The 18,587-nt window shown below is 47.7% G+C and overlaps 1 protein-coding gene across 1 annotated transcript; it reads left to right on the top strand.

Moving 5' to 3' along the window:
- The first annotated feature begins 2,380 nt into the window (after window positions 1-2,380).
- FMOD (fibromodulin) lies at window positions 2,381-12,700 on the top strand. Its single transcript, XM_061159835.1, has 3 exons — window positions 2,381-2,773; window positions 5,454-6,441; window positions 11,100-12,700. The coding sequence occupies exons 2-3, from the start codon at window positions 5,463-5,465 to the stop codon at window positions 11,249-11,251; spliced, it is 1,131 nt and encodes a 376-aa protein (XP_061015818.1). The 5' UTR covers window positions 2,381-2,773; window positions 5,454-5,462; the 3' UTR covers window positions 11,252-12,700.
- The last annotated feature ends 5,887 nt before the right edge of the window (window positions 12,701-18,587 follow it).

The following is an 18,587-nucleotide window of genomic DNA, read 5'->3' as shown; positions in this document are numbered from 1 at the left end:
CCTGACAATAAGGTGGTCACCATCCACTCCACTGGTCCTCTTGCCTTGTGTTGTGAGAAAGTGTTAGGTCTTTGGAGTCATGTGGGTCAAGGTTCGAATCCTTGTTTTACAATTTAATCACTGTATACCTCCGATCCTATATTTTCAACACAAAGTATCTGCTGTGATTACTAATGAGATAACATCCGTAAACCATCTAGTTTATAGTAGGTAGTCAGCAAAGGCCCATTCATTATATTTAACCTTTTTAAAAACTTTGAAATTTCTGAGGAGATTGGGTCCCTAACAAGGACTTTTCATATTATGCCAACAGTTCAAAACCTACTGGAGCAACTGAAAGTTCCATTGTTTAAAATTCAAATTCTAAATTCTTCAAATTCAAATTTGAGGCTTTCTCAATTGGTATTTTTTAAAAAAAACAGGAGTGAGTGTTTTAAATTCAAACCCTTGTTTATTGTTGATGGAAGTGTAAAATGATATGACTACACTTTGAAAAACAATATGGAAGTTCCTTAAAAAAGATACAAACAGATTACCATACGATCCAACAACTCCATTTCTGACCATATAAGCAAAAAGTAATTAGAAATAGGCTCTCAAAGAGATATTTGTACACCAATGCTCATAACAGCATTATTTGCAATAGCTAATGTAAGCAACTCAAATGTAAATTGAAAGATAAATGGATAAGCAAAATATAGTATATACATACGATAGAGTATTATTCAGTCTTTAAAAGGAAGGAAATTCTGACACCCGCTACAACATGGATGAACTTTGAGGACATTATGCTAAGTAAGTAAGCCAGTCTCAAAAAGATAAATACTGTATGATTCCATTTGTGTGAGTCATGTAGAGCAGTCAAATTCACAGGGAGAGAAAGTAGTTCTTTCTACTTTGGTGGTTGCCAGGGGCTGGGGGAGGGTGAAACGGGGCATTTTTGTTTAGTGAATACAAATTTAAAGTTTTGAAAGATGACCAAGTTCTGAAGACTGGTTGTATAGCAATACTTAAACCTTCTGAACTGTGAAAATTGTTAAGATAGTAAATTTTATGTTATGTGTAATTTACCACAGTTTAAAAAAGAATTTAAAGGGGTGTTTCTTGGATGTTAGCAGGAGGCAATTAGTTTAAGAAAGAGCATTTCAGAAGCATGGGTTCATCTAAGCTACTGAGATTCTGGGTATCCAGATTCTTCTAGTGCTTGACCTTCCAGTTTATCCTGATATATCTAACTGTCTGCGTGCATCTGCACTGGAATGCCTAACAGGCATCTCTAACTTAGGCTCTGTCCCTCCCCATCTTTCTAAGGTCAGGAAATGGTGCTACCACCCACCCAGTTGCTCAAACTCAAAATCAAGGACTCATTCTTCACTTTCCCTAACCCCTTCTCTGGTCCATCTTCAAGACTTTTCAACTCCTTGTCTAAACATACATTGTTCCCTCTTTCACTGCACTGGCCCAATCTGCCATTATCTCTCAACAGAGGACAGCTAGAGCTCCTGCTTCCACACTTTTCTCCTTTTTACCACACAGCAGTCTCTCCCATGGACTTTTTAAAATGTAGGTCAGATCTTTTCACTTTCTCTTCTTAAAACAAGTTTTTAAAATACATTCAGAATAAAAGTTAAATCCATTCCATGGTCTAAAAGTCCTTTCATGGTCTAGTTCCTGCCTGCTTCGACGACCTCATCCTCCCCTTGCTCAGAGTCTCGACATCTGTAAAATGGGTATAACAGCAATCATCTCTACCGCAGACTGAGTGAGCATCAGCTGTGTGCTGGGCCAGGGACCTCACACAAACTACCTCAGAGAGACCTTACTACAACTCAACAAGGTAGTATTGTTAACCTGAGGGTCATCATGAGATTAGGTGGGTGTGCATAATGTTAGTGCCCAGTAAAGTGAAAGTGAAAGTCACTCAGTCGTATCTGACTCTTTGCAACCCCATGGACTATGCAGTCCATGGAATTCTCCAGGCCAGAATACTGGAGTGGGTAGCCTTTCCCTTCTCCGGGGGATCTTCCCAACCCAGGACTCAAAGCGGGGTCTCCTGCATTGCAGGTGGATTCTTTACCAATTGAGATATGAAGGAAGCCCTAGTGCACAGTAAGTTACTAACAAATATGAGAGTCCCTTTCTTCCCTTTGATTCCAGTGGGGAGAGAGAAATCCTACAGCCCTGACATGTCTACACTGGTCAGGGATGGAACTGGAGCCAGAGACAGCTATCCTGTGTCCTCTCCTTTGTCCGTTAGCCTAACCGCTTGCCCACAGAGGGCGCTGGAGCCCAGAAAGGTGAGCACTCGCCCTCCAGTGGGACCCTGGGTTGCTGAAAGAGTTAAGATGCCTCTTGGCAGATCCTGGCCCTCCCTATCCCTGCATCTGCCCTATGGGTTTAATGAGAAATCCAGGCCTTTGTAAGAGACTGTACAAATAACCTCCAGAGCGCCACTAACTCATTCAGCAGAAAGAGACCCCAAGCTGCCAATGCTTCAGGGAAGATAAGTGAGTGGAAAGAAGGTGGTTTTTATAGCAATTTTGAGCGGTTGAGTGTGAGCTCCGCCTCTGCAGCAGCACTGAAAAAGCCAGGATCTGGGCTCCTCAACCTCTCTCTTCACGACGTCTGATTAGGAATTTGGGGGCGGGCCCTGGCCTGGCACAGGCGCGCACACTCTCAGTAGACACACTCACTCCTCTCCTGCTCACACGCTCTCCAACCAAGGAGGCCAGACAGAGGGACGTGGTCACTCTCTCAAAGATTCAACTTCAAGGTAAGTCGGTCATTTTCCTTCAGATTTTGTCCCTGGTAGTTCCATTAAAGGAGCAAAGGAAAGAGGCTGGGGAGAGGGGACAGGGCCCAGGGCAGAAGGAGCAATTCCTCCTTCCCCATCTGGACCGTGTCCCAGGATGCTAGAGCAGCGAAAGGGGGTAGAAGGAGGGGGTTCCCACACACCACCTTTGTCCACTGTAAGACAATCCTTTCTGACTGTTGGGGAGCCTTCAGCTTTCAGGCATGAAAAAGTGAAGGGTCAGGTATGTGGGGAAGCCAGCTCTGCCCCACTACTACTCAGAAGGCCCCCCATCCTAGACCTGTGCCCTGCAGTCTCTTCAGAGGGGCTGAGGCACCTAAATGCTCTTACATGAGAGGAGAGGGAATTTTGTGTAGTGCATGTGTTTGTGTGTGTGTGTGCTTGTGTGTTGCTGGGGTGAAAGGGAAAAAACACACAGCAGTGTTGAGAGTTGACCAGGTCCAAGGAACTGTGAAATGGGGACCTAATTCAGGTTACAAAGCAGCTTTTGGTTTGACCTCCTGGGCTCTAATAGGAAGAAGATATGGTTCTCTAGAATGGAGAAATGAAAGAACAGCAGTAACTCCTGAGTAAGCTCCCCCCAACTCAGAAAGTACCAATCCTAGAAGCTTTCCACCTCACAAAACTTTGAGCACAGGAATGTCTCTAGCATTGGGGGTGGGGTGGAGAGGATTTAAGAGTATAAAGCCTGGAGCAACATTGCTAAGAGATGGGGGAGGGGTAAAGAGAGGCATAAAGTCCCCAACAACCCCTTTCAGCAGTCATAACACGAAAGAGAGTCAAGTGGGCAGCATGCACAGCCCTGGAAGGCTTGAAGAGGAGGGCTGCTCTTCTTGCCTGCCAAGGTGCCTAGTTTGGAAGGAGAAATGGAGACAGAGGCTCACTGTGCCAACCTCCAGACAGCCACCCTGGTCCTGCAGCAGTCCAGAGCTGAGCATGGAAAAATGTGCTACTGGCAGTCAGCCACTCTATCCGTTTTCTCCTGGGCAGCGCCAGGGCCCAGCCAGCATGCCCAGGCCGTGGGTGGCTGGGGAGGCTCCCCAGGATCACTGTGGGCTCTTTGTCCGAGGCTGCTGAAGATGAGTGAGGCACCTCGCCTCTGGAACCCGCGGGCTACTGGGATGAAGCAGGCCTGAGGGACTCGCTTGCAGAGGACAGACAGGTCTGAGGGAGATGGTGGCCAGAAAGGGACCAGACTGACTGTCACCCCCAGGGGCCTTCTCATCAGCTCATGGCTTCGACGTTGGCTTTTAGAGCCCTTGCTTTCTCTTGTCCCCAGCAAGGGCCAATGGCAACGTGAACAGTATATGTGACTATGCCCAGATCAAGAAAGGTTGTAAAGTTTCTCTACCCAAGGGGGACACTCACCCCTCTGGAAGGTGCCAATTGCTCACTGGTGCTGTGCGGTGCTCTGGCTGTGGGTATCCAGAGTAAGACATCCAGCCGGGCAGGCCGCCCTCCTCTTCCACGCCTTCAACTTCCCTCTCGGGGACATCAGACTCACACTTCTCTCTAAGCCTCGCCTGTTCTCATCTCACTAGCACACAAGGTCAAAAGCTGTGAGCTGCCAGGCAATGTGGGGCCCAGCTACGGAGACTGGTAACCCAGAGGTCATCACCGAGGGCTTTGGATGGGAGAGCAGGACGCCAGAATCCCATTCTAAAGTCATGTTCCCCTGGGCACACTCAAGAGTCTTCAATTCCTGTTTCATTGTTTGATGGTCCTCTTGACCCCTGCTGGCTCTGGCATAATGTCCATGGAGCATGAGAAGTATTAGCACTTTACTAGACACCATGGAAGACAGCCCAGGGTGCTAAGACTTCATGCTCTCAGTACCCCCTCTAGAACACAAGGTCCACAGTGGAGGCCACAGCCCCTCTGAAGGGAATCTGTAACTGCTGTATAATGGCCCTTGCCAGCCAAGTTGCAAGTATAGTCACGAACTGCCAACCAGAGAGTTTCCTCACTAGTAGACCGTTACAGGTTCTGGCACTGTTACAGATGCTGGTACCACAAGCCCCAGCCTTGTGATGGCTGCAGGGGAACACACCCTTCCCCAAAGACTCAAAACCAGAACTTCCCAAGTAGTTCAGATCTTCCCCTTTGAGACCTCAAGCCACTCCTGGGTGTTTCCCAGAGATATAGAAAGAGCCAGAGGGTTTTTTCCTTGGACTCTTGGCAAACATTATTCCCTGGGGAGTTCACACTGGCTGTAAAGTCAGGCACAAATAGAACCCACCACCACTCCCACTCCCATGGAAGTTGCTGTGGGCTTCCTAGCTTCCCTAACCGTACCTTCAGGTTGCTAGAGGCTCCTATGGGCCTGCTCTCTGAAAAAAAATAAAAAATGCAATACCTCCATTCAAGCCCCTTCTGATCTCAAAGGCTATGTTTCTGTGAGTCTGTGAGCAGAGGGAAATGCACCTAGCTCCCCCAGGGAGCCAAGGCTCATCTGGATCAGCTTGTAGAGGCAGCGCTGGGAGAGGCCCAGAGGAGGTGGCAGCAAGGACTCTGCTCAGAGCTGCTTTCTGCTGAAGGTCAGGTCTGCAGAGCTCAAAGCCCAAGACTCACCTCTTCTGCCTCTCTGACTCCCGGAGTCTCCTTCGCACCTGATTCCTCTATTTTCTCTCCCTTCTTGCAGAAACACAAAATGCAGTGGGCTTCCATCCTGCTGCTGGCTGGGCTCTGCTCCCTCTCCCGGGCCCAGTATGACGAAGACTCTCACTGGTGGTTTCAATTCCTCCGCAACCAGCAATCCACCTATGACGATCCCTACGACCCTTACCCCTATGAGCCTTACGAGCCTTACCCCTACGGGGGAGAGGAAGGTCCAGCTTATGCCTACGGCTCTCCACCCCCACCAGAGCCCCGAGACTGCCCCCAGGAGTGCGACTGTCCCCCCAACTTCCCCACAGCCATGTACTGCGACAACCGCAATCTCAAGTACCTGCCCTTTGTCCCCTCCCGCATGAAGTATGTCTACTTCCAGAACAACCAGATCTCTTCCATCCAGGAGGGTGTCTTCGACAATGCCACTGGGCTGCTCTGGATTGCTCTCCATGGCAACCAGATCACCAGTGATAAGGTGGGCAAGAAGGTTTTCTCCAAGCTGAGGCACCTGGAGAGGCTGTATCTGGACCACAACAACCTGACCCGGATACCCAGCCCACTGCCCCGATCCCTGAGAGAGCTCCATCTTGACCACAACCAGATCTCAAGGGTCCCCAACAACGCGCTGGAGGGGCTGGAGAACCTCACAGCCTTGTACCTTCATCACAATGAGATCCAGGAAGTGGGCAGTTCGATGAGAGGCCTCCGATCACTGATCTTGCTGGACCTGAGCTACAACCACCTGAGGAAGGTACCTGATGGACTGCCCTCAGCCCTTGAGCAGCTGTACCTGGAGCACAACAACGTCTTTTCAGTCCCCGACAGCTACTTCCGGGGCTCACCCAAGCTGCTGTATGTGCGGCTATCCCACAACAGCCTCACCAACAACGGCCTGGCCTCGAATACCTTCAATTCCAGCAGCCTCCTTGAGCTTGACCTCTCCTACAATCAGCTGCAGAAGATCCCCCCAGTCAGCACCAACCTGGAGAACCTCTACCTCCAAGGCAACAGGATCAATGGTGAGACGCTGGCAAAGGGGAGTGGGGAGTGCTGTCTGTTGCATTGGAAAGATCTGATCCCAAGCGCTGGGGGCAACACAGAAGAATTAGAAGTAGGAGAACCAAAGAATATTGATGAAGCAAGTTGAGAACCCTGCCACATCCCCGTACAAAATGGTCCAGAGTGGCATACTCTTAGACTACATGGCAGGGCTAGGAAAAGTCACTGGGGAGTGGGTTTGTATGGAAGAAGAATTCTCAGAAGAGGTAAGCCTAAATTTAGGTCCCGAAAGAGAAATGGGTATGGGCTGGAGGAACACAGGACTGAGCCATCCTTAGAGATGCCATCGCCACAAAAGGACCAGTCATTTACCAGGTCACTTTGAGGGGACAGCTAGGAGATTGCTGTGTCTAACAGGAAGGGTTCACGTGTCAAGCTATGAGAAATGAGTTTGGAGAGGTTTGGGAGGGGGTGGTTCATAGACAAGGGCATTTAAGATGAGGAGGAAAGTGGGCTGCTAAGAAACCACTGTATCTGTACTTTCTCACTGACTCCAGGGGGGACGAGCTCTCTGTCCCCACCCCTCATCAGCCTGGTCTTATGCTTGGATGCTTGTGTTTTAAACATGCAGCCGGTGGACGGGAGTTTGCAGCCCCGCCGAGCTGCGAGCAGCACTTGCTCTGGCTGGCTCTCCAGGAGCACGAGGAGCCCCTGGTGGCGGGGCAGAGGGTCCCTGGGTGACACGAGCTTGACCCCTACCAAACCCTGCAGTGGCGAGCAAGCACAAGGCCTCCTGTTTCCCAAACACTCCCCACAAGGCCCAACGGCCGGCCGGTCTGTCGGCGAGAACCAAAGTCTCCATTTCCGATTGGACTGTCTAGGTGCCTTTCAGTCCCTCTCTGGGTCTTGTGTTCAGAATGTGCTTACACTGCGCCAGAGCTTCTGATGTCTCAGCCCAGTTGGAAGGTGCTGAGCCAGCATTAACTTCTCCTCCTGCGCAGCAAAGTACCTCTCCCCCTGGGGGAGGAAGGACTCATTAATGGCCACTGGCAGAGGGCTTTGAAGTAGAGCCTGCTGAGAGCAAACAGCACCGTCGCAGCATCAAAGCACAGATAGGACTGAGGCCACAGCCTCTCCATGGATCTCTCTCTCCCTGTGCTCACAGAACAGATCACTCATTTGGCAAGATGTTAACAAGCCAGGCAGCCCCCCGAGTGAGAGACGCACCAGTCCCAGAGGTGGACCATGGGGTGGGCAAGCTGAAAAGGTGTCTGGTTCTCTACTTTGAAGTGCAAGACACCATCATACACACAGCAAACTGTTCTGTGTTTAAAGTCTCTCTTTCTTTGGGGAAGGTCTTCCTGTTCCCAATGCAGGGTTCTCTAATCTCTCACATGTTGCATGATGTAAAAGCTTTGACATTTACTTGTAGCTGTCTATCATCTCACCCAGAAGTCACCACTACTTACCTGCTACCCACTCTGAATCCAAGAGAAGTGTCACAACAGAAATGTCATATAGTATGCTGTGCTTTATCAAAGTATGACCTTGAAAATGTGGCAGCAAAGAGCATCTGTCACGGGAGAGAAGCCAATAGTTACTGCCTAACTGTACAACCAGTGAAGCCTGGGTTGGGAAAGACTCCATCACAGCATCTTGTCACTCTGCCTTCTTGCAGAACCACATATGTCGTTTAAATATAAGGTAGTTCACTTCTTCCAAAAGCTCTGCCAAAGATAAAAATCACATTAGTCAAGAGTCCTGAGGTCTTGCAAGAAAGTTTTTCCTAAGTCAAACCTAAAAATGTTCAGTATCTACCCCAAATCCCTTCTTGTGCAGTTTAAGCCAAAGCTCCTCTATCTGGTTGTCTCCCTCTTAGTCCTCGTTTTGGGGGTAAATAACACCAACACCTTATTTTTCTTAATTAGTGCATTAGTACATCAAAGGCTTTGGTTCTGGACCTGGCACACAACTGAAAAAGCACTTGCTTTTCAACACACAGTAACTATATTATAAACTTTCCCCCTCTTTGCCACTTTGACGTTGCCAGATACGGTTTTATTTTATCTTTTGCATTGCATAGATAGGGAAACTGAGACACAGAGAAGGAAAAGCAATCTCTTCAGGTCACCCAGATCATGTAGTAAAGCCTCTGCCTTTAACATCAAAGGACTGAGAGCCAGGCTTCTCTGGCTGAGAAAGGAAGGAGTACATCTCTGATTAAGACCACCAGCGGAAAGTGAGTTCCCCAAGCTCAGCCACTCACTCACCTAGGCAAACGTGAAGGAGGTCTCCCTGCAGGGGACCCAGAGAAGGGGTGGGTATGAAGGTAGGATTGAAGCAACCCTTTGAGAAGAGAGCTAAAAGGACAGGAGCTGAGTGCAGGGGAATTAAGGCTCTCTCCCTCCCTGCTTCTTTCTTCCACTAGCATCTCCCTCACTTTTTCCAGCCTGGCAACAGCAGGAAACACAGTTCAGAATGTTATTCAGTAGCTCTGGGATCCAGTGGAGCAGGGCCAGCACACCAGAAGGAATTTGGAAAAACTTATGTCAAAATTTAATCTGGGATGGAAAGTGCCCTCCAGCATCTCCAAGCAGAAGCCCCTGTCCTATGCATGAACTTAGAGAGGACTAACACGGGGGCTCACAGTGCTCAACGTGTGGATAAAATCTATATATGCTGAGTGCTGAGCAACTCCCAAATATGTCCCATATTTATACTTGCACCGTTGGGAGCCAGGACTTCAGCAGAAGTCTGAAAGCCCCAGGCTGCTGTAGAGAATCCATTGTGGAACCTCTAAGTGCAGTCCCCCAATACAGCTGGAAGTGATATTCAAGCCAGGCCACTTCGTTTTTCTCTCCAGCCCAACCCACTCTGCCTGTTCCATGCAGACACCATAGACCCAGACTTGAGTCAGCCTCGACTCACCCCCAACCTGTCCACTTGGACGTCACTTGATCTGTTCCCTGGGTCCAGAAAGGGAACATCCAAAAGCATTCCGGGTCTCCACCCGACCCTCCCCGAGTGCTCTCTAAACAAGGATATTTCCCATTCTTCTCATTATTCTTTGATTTTTCTGTCTTACATTTGTAGCACATGTTAATTGGCTGCAGACTTACCCCATGTCCTTTTGGTCAGTTCTTAACAGAGACTGAAAATAATCTCTAGTGCTAAGTTCAAAAACAATTTCTTCATCTATCTAAGCTCTCTATAGAGAGCTTACTTTTCATACTCATAACCACAATGCCTTTGACAGTCACCCCAGGAAGAGAATCAGGAAAGCCTTCCTCCCATTCCTCCTGCCCAGCTGCAGGCTGACACACAGCTCCTGACCACTGTGGCAAGCAGAGGAATGCCTCTGGTGGAAGCAAAAGCAAGCCAAGCTCTGAGTCTGCCTAAGTGTTACAGCCCTCCAGATGTAGCCTACCAAGTCCCAACAAATAACCTCACCCAAAGTCCCTTTTGACCTGAGCCATCTTTCTGATGCTCTCACATACCATATTGAAGGCAGCCTCTATGGGCGGCAGCAGCTTTTTGGTGGTAACTTTTGCTGTCCCTGCTGGAGTTTTGGGGCTTCCCTGCTGGTGCTAGTGGTAAAGAATCTGCCTGCTAATGCAGGAGACATAAAAGATGTGGGTTCAATCCCTGGGTTGGGAAGATCCCCTGGAGAAGGGTATGGCAACCCACTCCTGGAGAATCCCACGGACAGAGGAGCCTGGTGGGCTACAGACCATGGAGTTGCAAAGAGTCAGACGTGACTGAAGCAACTTAGCACGCACACAGGCTGGAGTTCTAGCTGAGCTCTTGTTTCAATCCTTCAAGTTTCTGACCCAGTAGGATAGAGACAGAGGTAGTTGATTTGTCTAAGAGAACAAGCAGAGGGAGAACTGGGTGAGCGGTAGCTGAAGGACTTGTGTTTAAACCAAACAGAACGATTGTATTTATTAGGATTACAGGACTTGGAGGGTTGGGGGAGAATCTTCAAACTTCTTTTGAGATTACAAAAATGGAGAGTAAACTAATCATATTAAATGCAGGAGGCAAGGAAATTATTTGACTTTTGAGCTCCATGGCAGCTCTGTTCATCTATCTCCTTAAACCTCAGGGCCTAGATCACTCCTTTGTCTGAACTCAGAATGTACATGGAACAATCCCCTCAAAGCTCTGCACTCAGAGGCACTTGTTTCTCAGTCCAAGTTTTCTCTCTTTAATTTCTTTCTACTTTTTCTATCTGCAAACTGTTAGGAAATATTCAAGATTTAAGTCTTTCCACGCACCCAGTCTTCCTTCTCAACGCAATTGGGAAATGCCCTCCCCTTCAAACGCTGTCAAGGGAGAACCTCAAAGCTGCTAGGGTTCGGCTTTGACTGCCTTCTGCTGCCACCTGCTGCCCACAGAGGGGAAAAGACCAATGAAGGCCTGCCAGGAAGGACCTTCCAGGGTTTTGGGGGGTGGGGGGCGTGGGTAGGAGGTGGAGCTATGCTGGCGGAGACCTCACTCTATCCCTGGCTCTGCTCCCCAACGGGTGCAAGTTTGACTCCGATCCTGGGAAGCGCCTGCCCCACCCAGCCAAGCTCCCCCCTCCCCTTAGAAGCTTCACAGACTCCGAGGGGCTTTCCTGAGGTCCCAGGCCCCTGATCTGGGTTTCTCCCCACCCCTGCCCTTCTTGTCCCCACAGAGTTCTCCATCAGCAGCTTCTGCACCGTGGTGGATGTCATGAACTTCTCCAAGCTGCAGGTGCTGCGCCTGGACGGCAACGAGATCAAGCGCAGCGCCATGCCCGCCGACGCGCCCCTCTGCCTGCGCCTGGCCAGCCTCATCGAGATCTGAGTGCCACCGGGCGCAGGGCTATGCCCCCATGCCTCTTTGCATTTGGCTTGATGGTTTGGTTTGGCTTTTGCTGGAAGGTCTGGGACAGACCGTGTGACAGAGGTCCATGGGCTCTCTCTCTAGTCTTCTTCCCTGTAGGCAGTTTTAGGCGGAGTCAGGGGACAGGCAGCCTTTTGCTGAGGGACACGAAATGCCCGTTTCCAAGACAGAAGTGGTTGGCAGAAGGTGTGAACCCTGAAGTCCCAGTCCCTGAAATCTCATTACCCTCAAGGTCTTCACAGTGATCCGGTGTCCTGAACCATTACCCGAGCAATAGAATAACTGTGCTTTTGAAGTAATATCTGACTCAGGGCAGCACCTGACTGCTCCCCCGCGTGCTGGGCTGGTCGTGCCGATACTCTGGGCTCCCACTTGCTGCTTCTCAGATATACCTCTTGCCCAACTGCTGCCTCCTCAGTCCACCTCATCCACTCAACCATGACCCACAGACATCTTAGGTAGAGGCAGGAGAAGCCAAGGCGTACGCACAACTGCCCAGTGACTGCTCAGAGAATGCACATTGGTGGCTGAGATTGGAAGGACACCAAGAATCACCAGAGGTCACCAGTGTGATGACAATATTCCTGGTTTGATATGGGAGGAGACAGCCAACCTCAGACTTACCTAAATGTGTGGGGCTATATTTTAGCAACTGGGCAGTTCTTTGAAGGTGGGTCAAACTTCAGAAAAGGAAAGCGACCTGATGCTGCTTATCATCAGCGTCCGTAATGGAGGCAAATACGCCTTGAACTGGCTGAACTGAGGACGCAGCCCCAGTAGTGTCGTTCTTGCCCAGCACTCTCTGCATTCCCTGCAGCTCCCTACTTGAGTTTTTATCTTCAAAGGCAGAGGTTCTCAAAGTATGAGAGGTAATTTGTCCTCTTATGCAAGCAGAAAGGTCGATAACCTGATTGGAGAGATAGACTCCAACCAGCCCTGGACTTGCCACCCTCATTACTGAAGCTGGCTGTTGCTTTACAGCTTGGCTGGAGAGCAATTAATCTTTCCCATTTCTGAAAGTAGTGCTGCCTGGGGACCTAAACCCTGTTTTGTCGGGTACCACTGGGATGGGGCCATCGGGGCAGCCATGGGCAGAGACCGCTTGAGGAGAGCTCCCTGCACAGATGCCGTTGCTTCCCTGATACCGTGTATGCTTTGAAGCAGTTCCCTGAAGAAAGAAGAGGGGATCCTTGAACTATGTTCTTGGCTCCAGAACCTCAAATCCACAAAAGCCAAACCAGCTCATTTCAACAAAGAAGCTCTGATGTGAGGGGCAAGGCTGCCCCTTGCCCCAGGGCTCTTCAGAAAGCATCTGCATGTGGACACCATCATGCCTCTATAAAGGATCCTTATTACAGGAAAAGCATGAGTGGTGGCTAACCCAACCAATAAAGTTATTTTACAATTGCACGTGCAAGAATGGAGTCATTTAAGGCAAACACAGAGAAAGGTTACTTTAAGGGGACCTACCGGCATCACATAGGCCTCAGACTGGAGGAGCCCACATTCTCGTCTATTCTGCTTGGGCAGATGTAGCTAAGGGTTTTTGTTTTTGTAGGTCACCTGTATAAAATCTCAACAGCAAACTTTGTGCTCTGCAAGTTCTTCTTTAAGTCTAACTTCAGTTCCACTAGCTTCACATTTTCTTCCGTTTGGTCCCCAAGAGATAAAGAAAAACTGTTTTGCTTTCCACCCCCAGTCATTCTAACATTTTTCTCCTTCAACCATTCTCCCTTGTCTACCCAGGAATTCTGGCACTGGTGGGTCTAGGGTGTTGTCTTAAGTGCCCCTGCCCTCTAGTGGCAACTATGTAGAACTGAGGGCAGTCAAGTACTGCAAAGCCCAGTTGTGCCTGAAAGAGTAAACTAAGCAGTCAGTAGCGTGGTTCCGTTCCTGAGTCAGGAAGATCATGGCAACCCACTCCAGTATTCATGCCTGGAGCATCCCATGGACAGAGGAGCCTGGCGGGCTACAGTCCAAAGGGTCACAAAGAATCGGACATGATTCACAGAGAACCTAGCACAGCACGGCACAACCCATCTGCTCTTTTGTTCAACCTCTCAATGCACATTACTTGAAAGCCTTTAAAAACATGGTGCTTAGCAACTGTTATATAAGTCAGGAGTGTGGGCTAGGCTTGTGCTTTTAGGACAAATCATCATTCTCTAATAGAGAAATAATCACAGCTGATACTTATTGAGCTGAATATACTATTTACTGAATATATTCACTAATGAATTCTGTGAAATTCTGTGCCAAGCTTGTTACACATGATACAACTTCATCTGAAGCCAGAGTGAGCTAATTTGATTATAATCCTCTGGAGCAAGAGTTAAGCAGGAATTTGAGAATGCAAAAAGATGCGTCACAACTTTAGCCATACACCTCTCTTCAAGCGCAGCAAGGTCGGCACATCTGCCTTGGTGCTCCATTTCAGGGAGATGTCACATGAAGGAGGTGGAGACACAGACACACAGAAGGGGGTCCAGCCAAGCTGCAAGGAGGAATCCCTTGCCTCTCAGTTTTACTTTTTAGCAGTTCTCATGAATATCCCAACCAAGACATCGGGGGAAGAATCCAGAGCCAGGCTCAGCCATGATGCAAGACTTCCCTGATTTCCAAATCCAGTGCTTCTCAAGTTGGTAGCAGGACTGGATTATCCATCAGGCTCAGTCAACTCTTTTCCTTTAAGCTACCACTTATTATGGGTTAGGTGTTAGCATTCTATGCCAGAGGTACTGTTATTTTCAATATTTTATAGGTGGAAAGGCAGGCACAAAGAGGCTGAAGTCACCCAGGAAGGAAGCATCAAGGCCAGGATCTGAGCCCAGGCCATCCCCAGCTGCCAGTCTTGCTATCCTGTCTCCACTGCTCTAGCGTGAACACCTCACAGTTACTGGTGTATGCAGAACTACTGGAGGATGGAGGAGACTTGAGGGCAGATGGGGTGTCATAAGTTGGGGGAGGCCATCTGACTTTATTTTTTGTGGACCTAAATTCACTCTGCTAGTATTCACAGTCTTTTAATGATTTTTCCAGTTGAAATTCACTCTTCATCAATAAATACTTACCACGAGCCCTTGGTCAGGCACTGGAGATCCTGTAGACAACAAAAGCAAGCCTTCCCTGCCACTGAGGATTTACAATCCAATGTGGTGACAAGCACTGAACTAAAGAAGCACCTGAAGACCACATAGTTACAAACGAGAAAGGGCTGTAAAGATGAGGACGGGTTTACATGAGGAGTATCTAGAGGCCTGGCCTAGACTGGAGGACGGGGGCAGATACTCAGACACGAAGGGAGATGAAGAGATGAGAGGAGAGTCCAGCACAGCTAACAGAATACACAGACTTCCTAATGCAGGGAGTTCCCTAGACACCGAAAGACAACAAAAATGACTGGGGGCACAGTGACAAGGAACAATGAGCCTAGAGCTGTAGGCAGGGGTAAAACCATCTACTGCCTTTATTCTATTTCAGACACAAGTAACAGACACTTTACTAACATTCCAAAGCCCCAGCTCAATCTCACATTTCTGTCTTCCAGAGACTAGTAGGTAGCATCTCATTTCACACCATCAGACCCTTTCCAGAAATCTTTAAAGGCAACAATCTATTCCCACTTTCTCCTATCTGGCCCAGATCAGTACATTGGACATGTAACAAATAGCCAAAGCATCAGAAGTTGGTGTAACCAGGGAGTCTTGACCTTTGTGGCAGTCTGCCAGAGCCTATGGACCTCTTCTCAAAATGTTTTTAAAGGTATAAAATAAAATCCATCGGATTCCAAAGAAAACCACTTACATTGAAATACAGTTATCAAAATATAAAATATATAAATATTTTAGATCACACACAGATGCTTGATTACTCATGTAATAAATAACAAGATCCAGCAACAGGTCCAACTACAGTCATTTCACAGTGCTGACGAGCACAAACAGCATTTCTAAGTATCTTCAGTAACTGTAACGTGATATGCAAATACACCTAATTTCAGTTGGTAACAAAGCTTCAGCTTGCTAATATTGCTATAACTTGGTACCTTCATAATTGAAATGCTAAACTTCAGTTAGCAGCATGAAAAACGAAGATTCAGTGTTTTATCATCCAGGTTCCAGGACCCTCTCTAAATTGAGCCATGGAAAGATGGGCAGAAAGGCAGATCACAGAGGGAAGGTAAGAAAAGAAGGTAAATCATTGTCTTGTCTTTCTAGCAGCACAGCTCAATCATTCAACAAATTTTTTCTTTATGCAAAACCCCGAGACAGATAATATTAATTGCTGGTGCATTTAGTATGCACCTTTACATTCATGAAAGAAAGAATGTAAAGGTCTCCAGGTACTTGCTGTGGAATTTGGTGAAGACAACACTAACTAACCTGTATGACATCCACATGTGAAGTAGAGAATTGTCTGTCTTTAAACTTCACACAGTGGCACTTGCTGTACTACTCTGCTTCTTTCAGTGAACATTGTGTCCAAGATTTATCCATATTAATTCTTGTAAATTCCAGTTCATTCATTAACCATGTTATGGAAATACTTAAATTTATTTCTCTATTCTCCTTTTGAGGGACATTTAGATTATTTTCAATACTGTAATGTTAGAAACAAATAATGCAGTAAACCTCCTTTTATCTGCCTCTTTGAGATTGCATTTCAGAGTCTCTCTAGAGTTTACATCAGGATTCCTTAATGGTATGCTACTGGCATTTGCGTCTGAATAATCTTTTGTTGAGAAGGGGTGGGGGGACAGAGTGGACTGCCTGTAGAATGTTTAGCAGCATCCCTGGCCACTATCCACTAGATGCCAGTAACATCTGTCTCCTTCTGAGTCCAAATCAAAAATATTTCCAGAGTCGCCAAATGTCCCCTGGTGGTGGCAGGGGGTGGGGGGCACCACCAGTTAAAAACTACTGGTCTATATGCCCAGGAGGGAACTGCTAAGTTGCGAAGTACGAACAAATTTTCCTCTACTTGATGCTGTCAAACCACTCTCCAAAGTGTTAGTCCCTCAGTCTTGTCCTACTCTTTGCAACCCTAAGGATTGTAGCCCATCAGGTTCTTCTGTCCATGGAATTCTTCAGGCAAGAATACCAAAGAATACTAGAGTGGTTAGCCAGTCCCTTCTCCAAGGAATCTTCCCGACCGACCTAGAGATCAAACCTGGGTCTCCCGTATTATGGGCAGATTTTTACCATCTAAGCCACCATGCGCACTCACACCAGTTGTACCTGAGTCCCCATTTTTTCACATCCCCATGATGCCAGTAGCTTCAGACTTTAGTAATTTGGACAGTCTGATGGATGAGACTTGGTACTGATATTTATTTTAATTTGCATGCCCATCTTTTATTGTCAAAGATGATCTATTCCTTACACTGATCTACTCCTTCTTAGAGGCTATGCTGAGGCTTTGTTGACAGTCCCCAAAAAGAAAAGGTGCTAAACCTGCTGGTCCAGCACTGAGAATCTGGAGCTGCAGTCTGTCTGCTGAGCATGCAGCAACAGAACTGGTCCTCCACGCAATCAAAGATTAGCTCCCTCCACCAAGAAGGCTGAGGGAGTCCACAAAGAGGATTCTGTGCTGTGGGGAAAGGTAAGCAACTTGCATCTTTTCTAGTCTACCTGGCCTGGGGAGCAAACAGAGATTAGAAGGTGTATACTAGCACCATTCTTCTTGCAGAGAGGGAAAGGAAATGGCCTCTTTTGCCGAGCACAGAGGAAGAACACCCCAGTGCCCACCTGAAGCCCACTCCAGAGCTGCTGTCGTAGCCACAGTGACTGTGATGGCACTCCACAGCACTTGTGTAAGCAGTGTTAGTGGGCAGGTACACGCGGGAAAGCATCAGGGACACAAAGTATAAGTGAAGGGCAGCATCAAACGTGAGCAGGAGAGGAGGCCTCTGTGAATACACTGGCATCTCCCCTAACTCAGGTCACAAAGCATCAGGCCATGGCTGGTGAACACTGGTGAAGGCAGCAGAGAGGCTGGTTTGTAAGACCCCATGCCCCACCAAGGGTGGAAAGAGAGAGGTTAGAGGCCAGCAGATGTGCTGGTTGGAGTGAGGCACAACCACGTATTGGCTACATTGTAACACCACCAGCTCACCCTCACTGTAAGACAGAAGAGGTGGGGTCCCACAGTTAGCACTCACATCACTTCACATGTCAGCTGAGCAACCTGGTTAGATTGTAAATTCTTTAAAGGTAGAGATTGTGTCATATACCCCATAACAGTTAGCACAAAGCTGGGTTCATGACTTAATAACAACTGTCAGAACATATTTTGGGGGGCCAAATGGAAATAGTGGCATAAAATGGATTTAATAGCCTGTTACACACACACACACACACAAAACCATTTTTCCCCCCAAAATATAAAGTACCTTCAATAGTATACTCTATTTCCCCCAAATATCTATAAACTAAGAAGACAGGTCTGATTCACCCATTTTACAGATAGGGTAGATGACAGCAAACACTTTATTGACTTGCCCCTAATGGCACAGACTCAACACTGAAACCCAGGTCTACCGGCTTCCCACTGAATCGCACCCCAGCGCTCTGTGCTGCGTCCTGGTGTACCTTGCATCCTCCCTGTCCCCAGCATTTGGCACTGCTGAGATGTCCCAGACATGATTGCTTTTGTTCTTAACAACACACCAACAAAGGTCACTTCTGACATCAACAGGGCACAGCAGGTGACGGGACATGGCAGGATGACCACCAGGGGTCTGTGAGCTGTGAATTGCCAGTCTTTGTGTTCACTGAAGAAAATCTATGGACCAGTGCGTAGCATTTGGAGGAGAGGCACAGACTGCAGAAGAGATGAGTTTCTGATAAGACAAGAAAGGACTTCGGTAGAAGAGGTTTAGGAAAAACAATCAAATCTTGGTGTTAATGTAAGTATATAGAGAGATCAGGTAGGGCACTTCAGAAGTCCATGAAAAAAGGAGAATGTTAAATTCTATAAAATGTGATTATTGTAAATCTTCAGATGCTGCTATTCTAAAGTTTTTGAGAGGGATGAATTTGAATAAAAGTTCTTGAGGAGAAAAATAATCCTATCTTGCCAATAGGTCTCTCCCTTTATAAAATTCATGAGCTAAAAGCAGGATCCATGCGAAGGCTGGGGACTATGAGAATGTGCTAAGTGTTAACCTGAATCTTAAATTGCTTTAATGATAGAAATTTTACATGTCTAGAATCTAGTTGTTACCTCTAGCCTACCTTTACCTCTACCTAAACCAAGAATGGAGGACTGAGAGTAAATGTGGGAAAGGAATACTCCT

This window comes from Dama dama, chromosome 14 (genome assembly GCF_033118175.1).
Source record: "Dama dama isolate Ldn47 chromosome 14, ASM3311817v1, whole genome shotgun sequence".
Lineage (NCBI taxonomy): Eukaryota > Metazoa > Chordata > Mammalia > Artiodactyla > Cervidae > Dama > Dama dama.
Note: the sequence above shows the minus strand (reverse complement) of the source record. Positions and strands in the feature narration are given on the sequence as shown.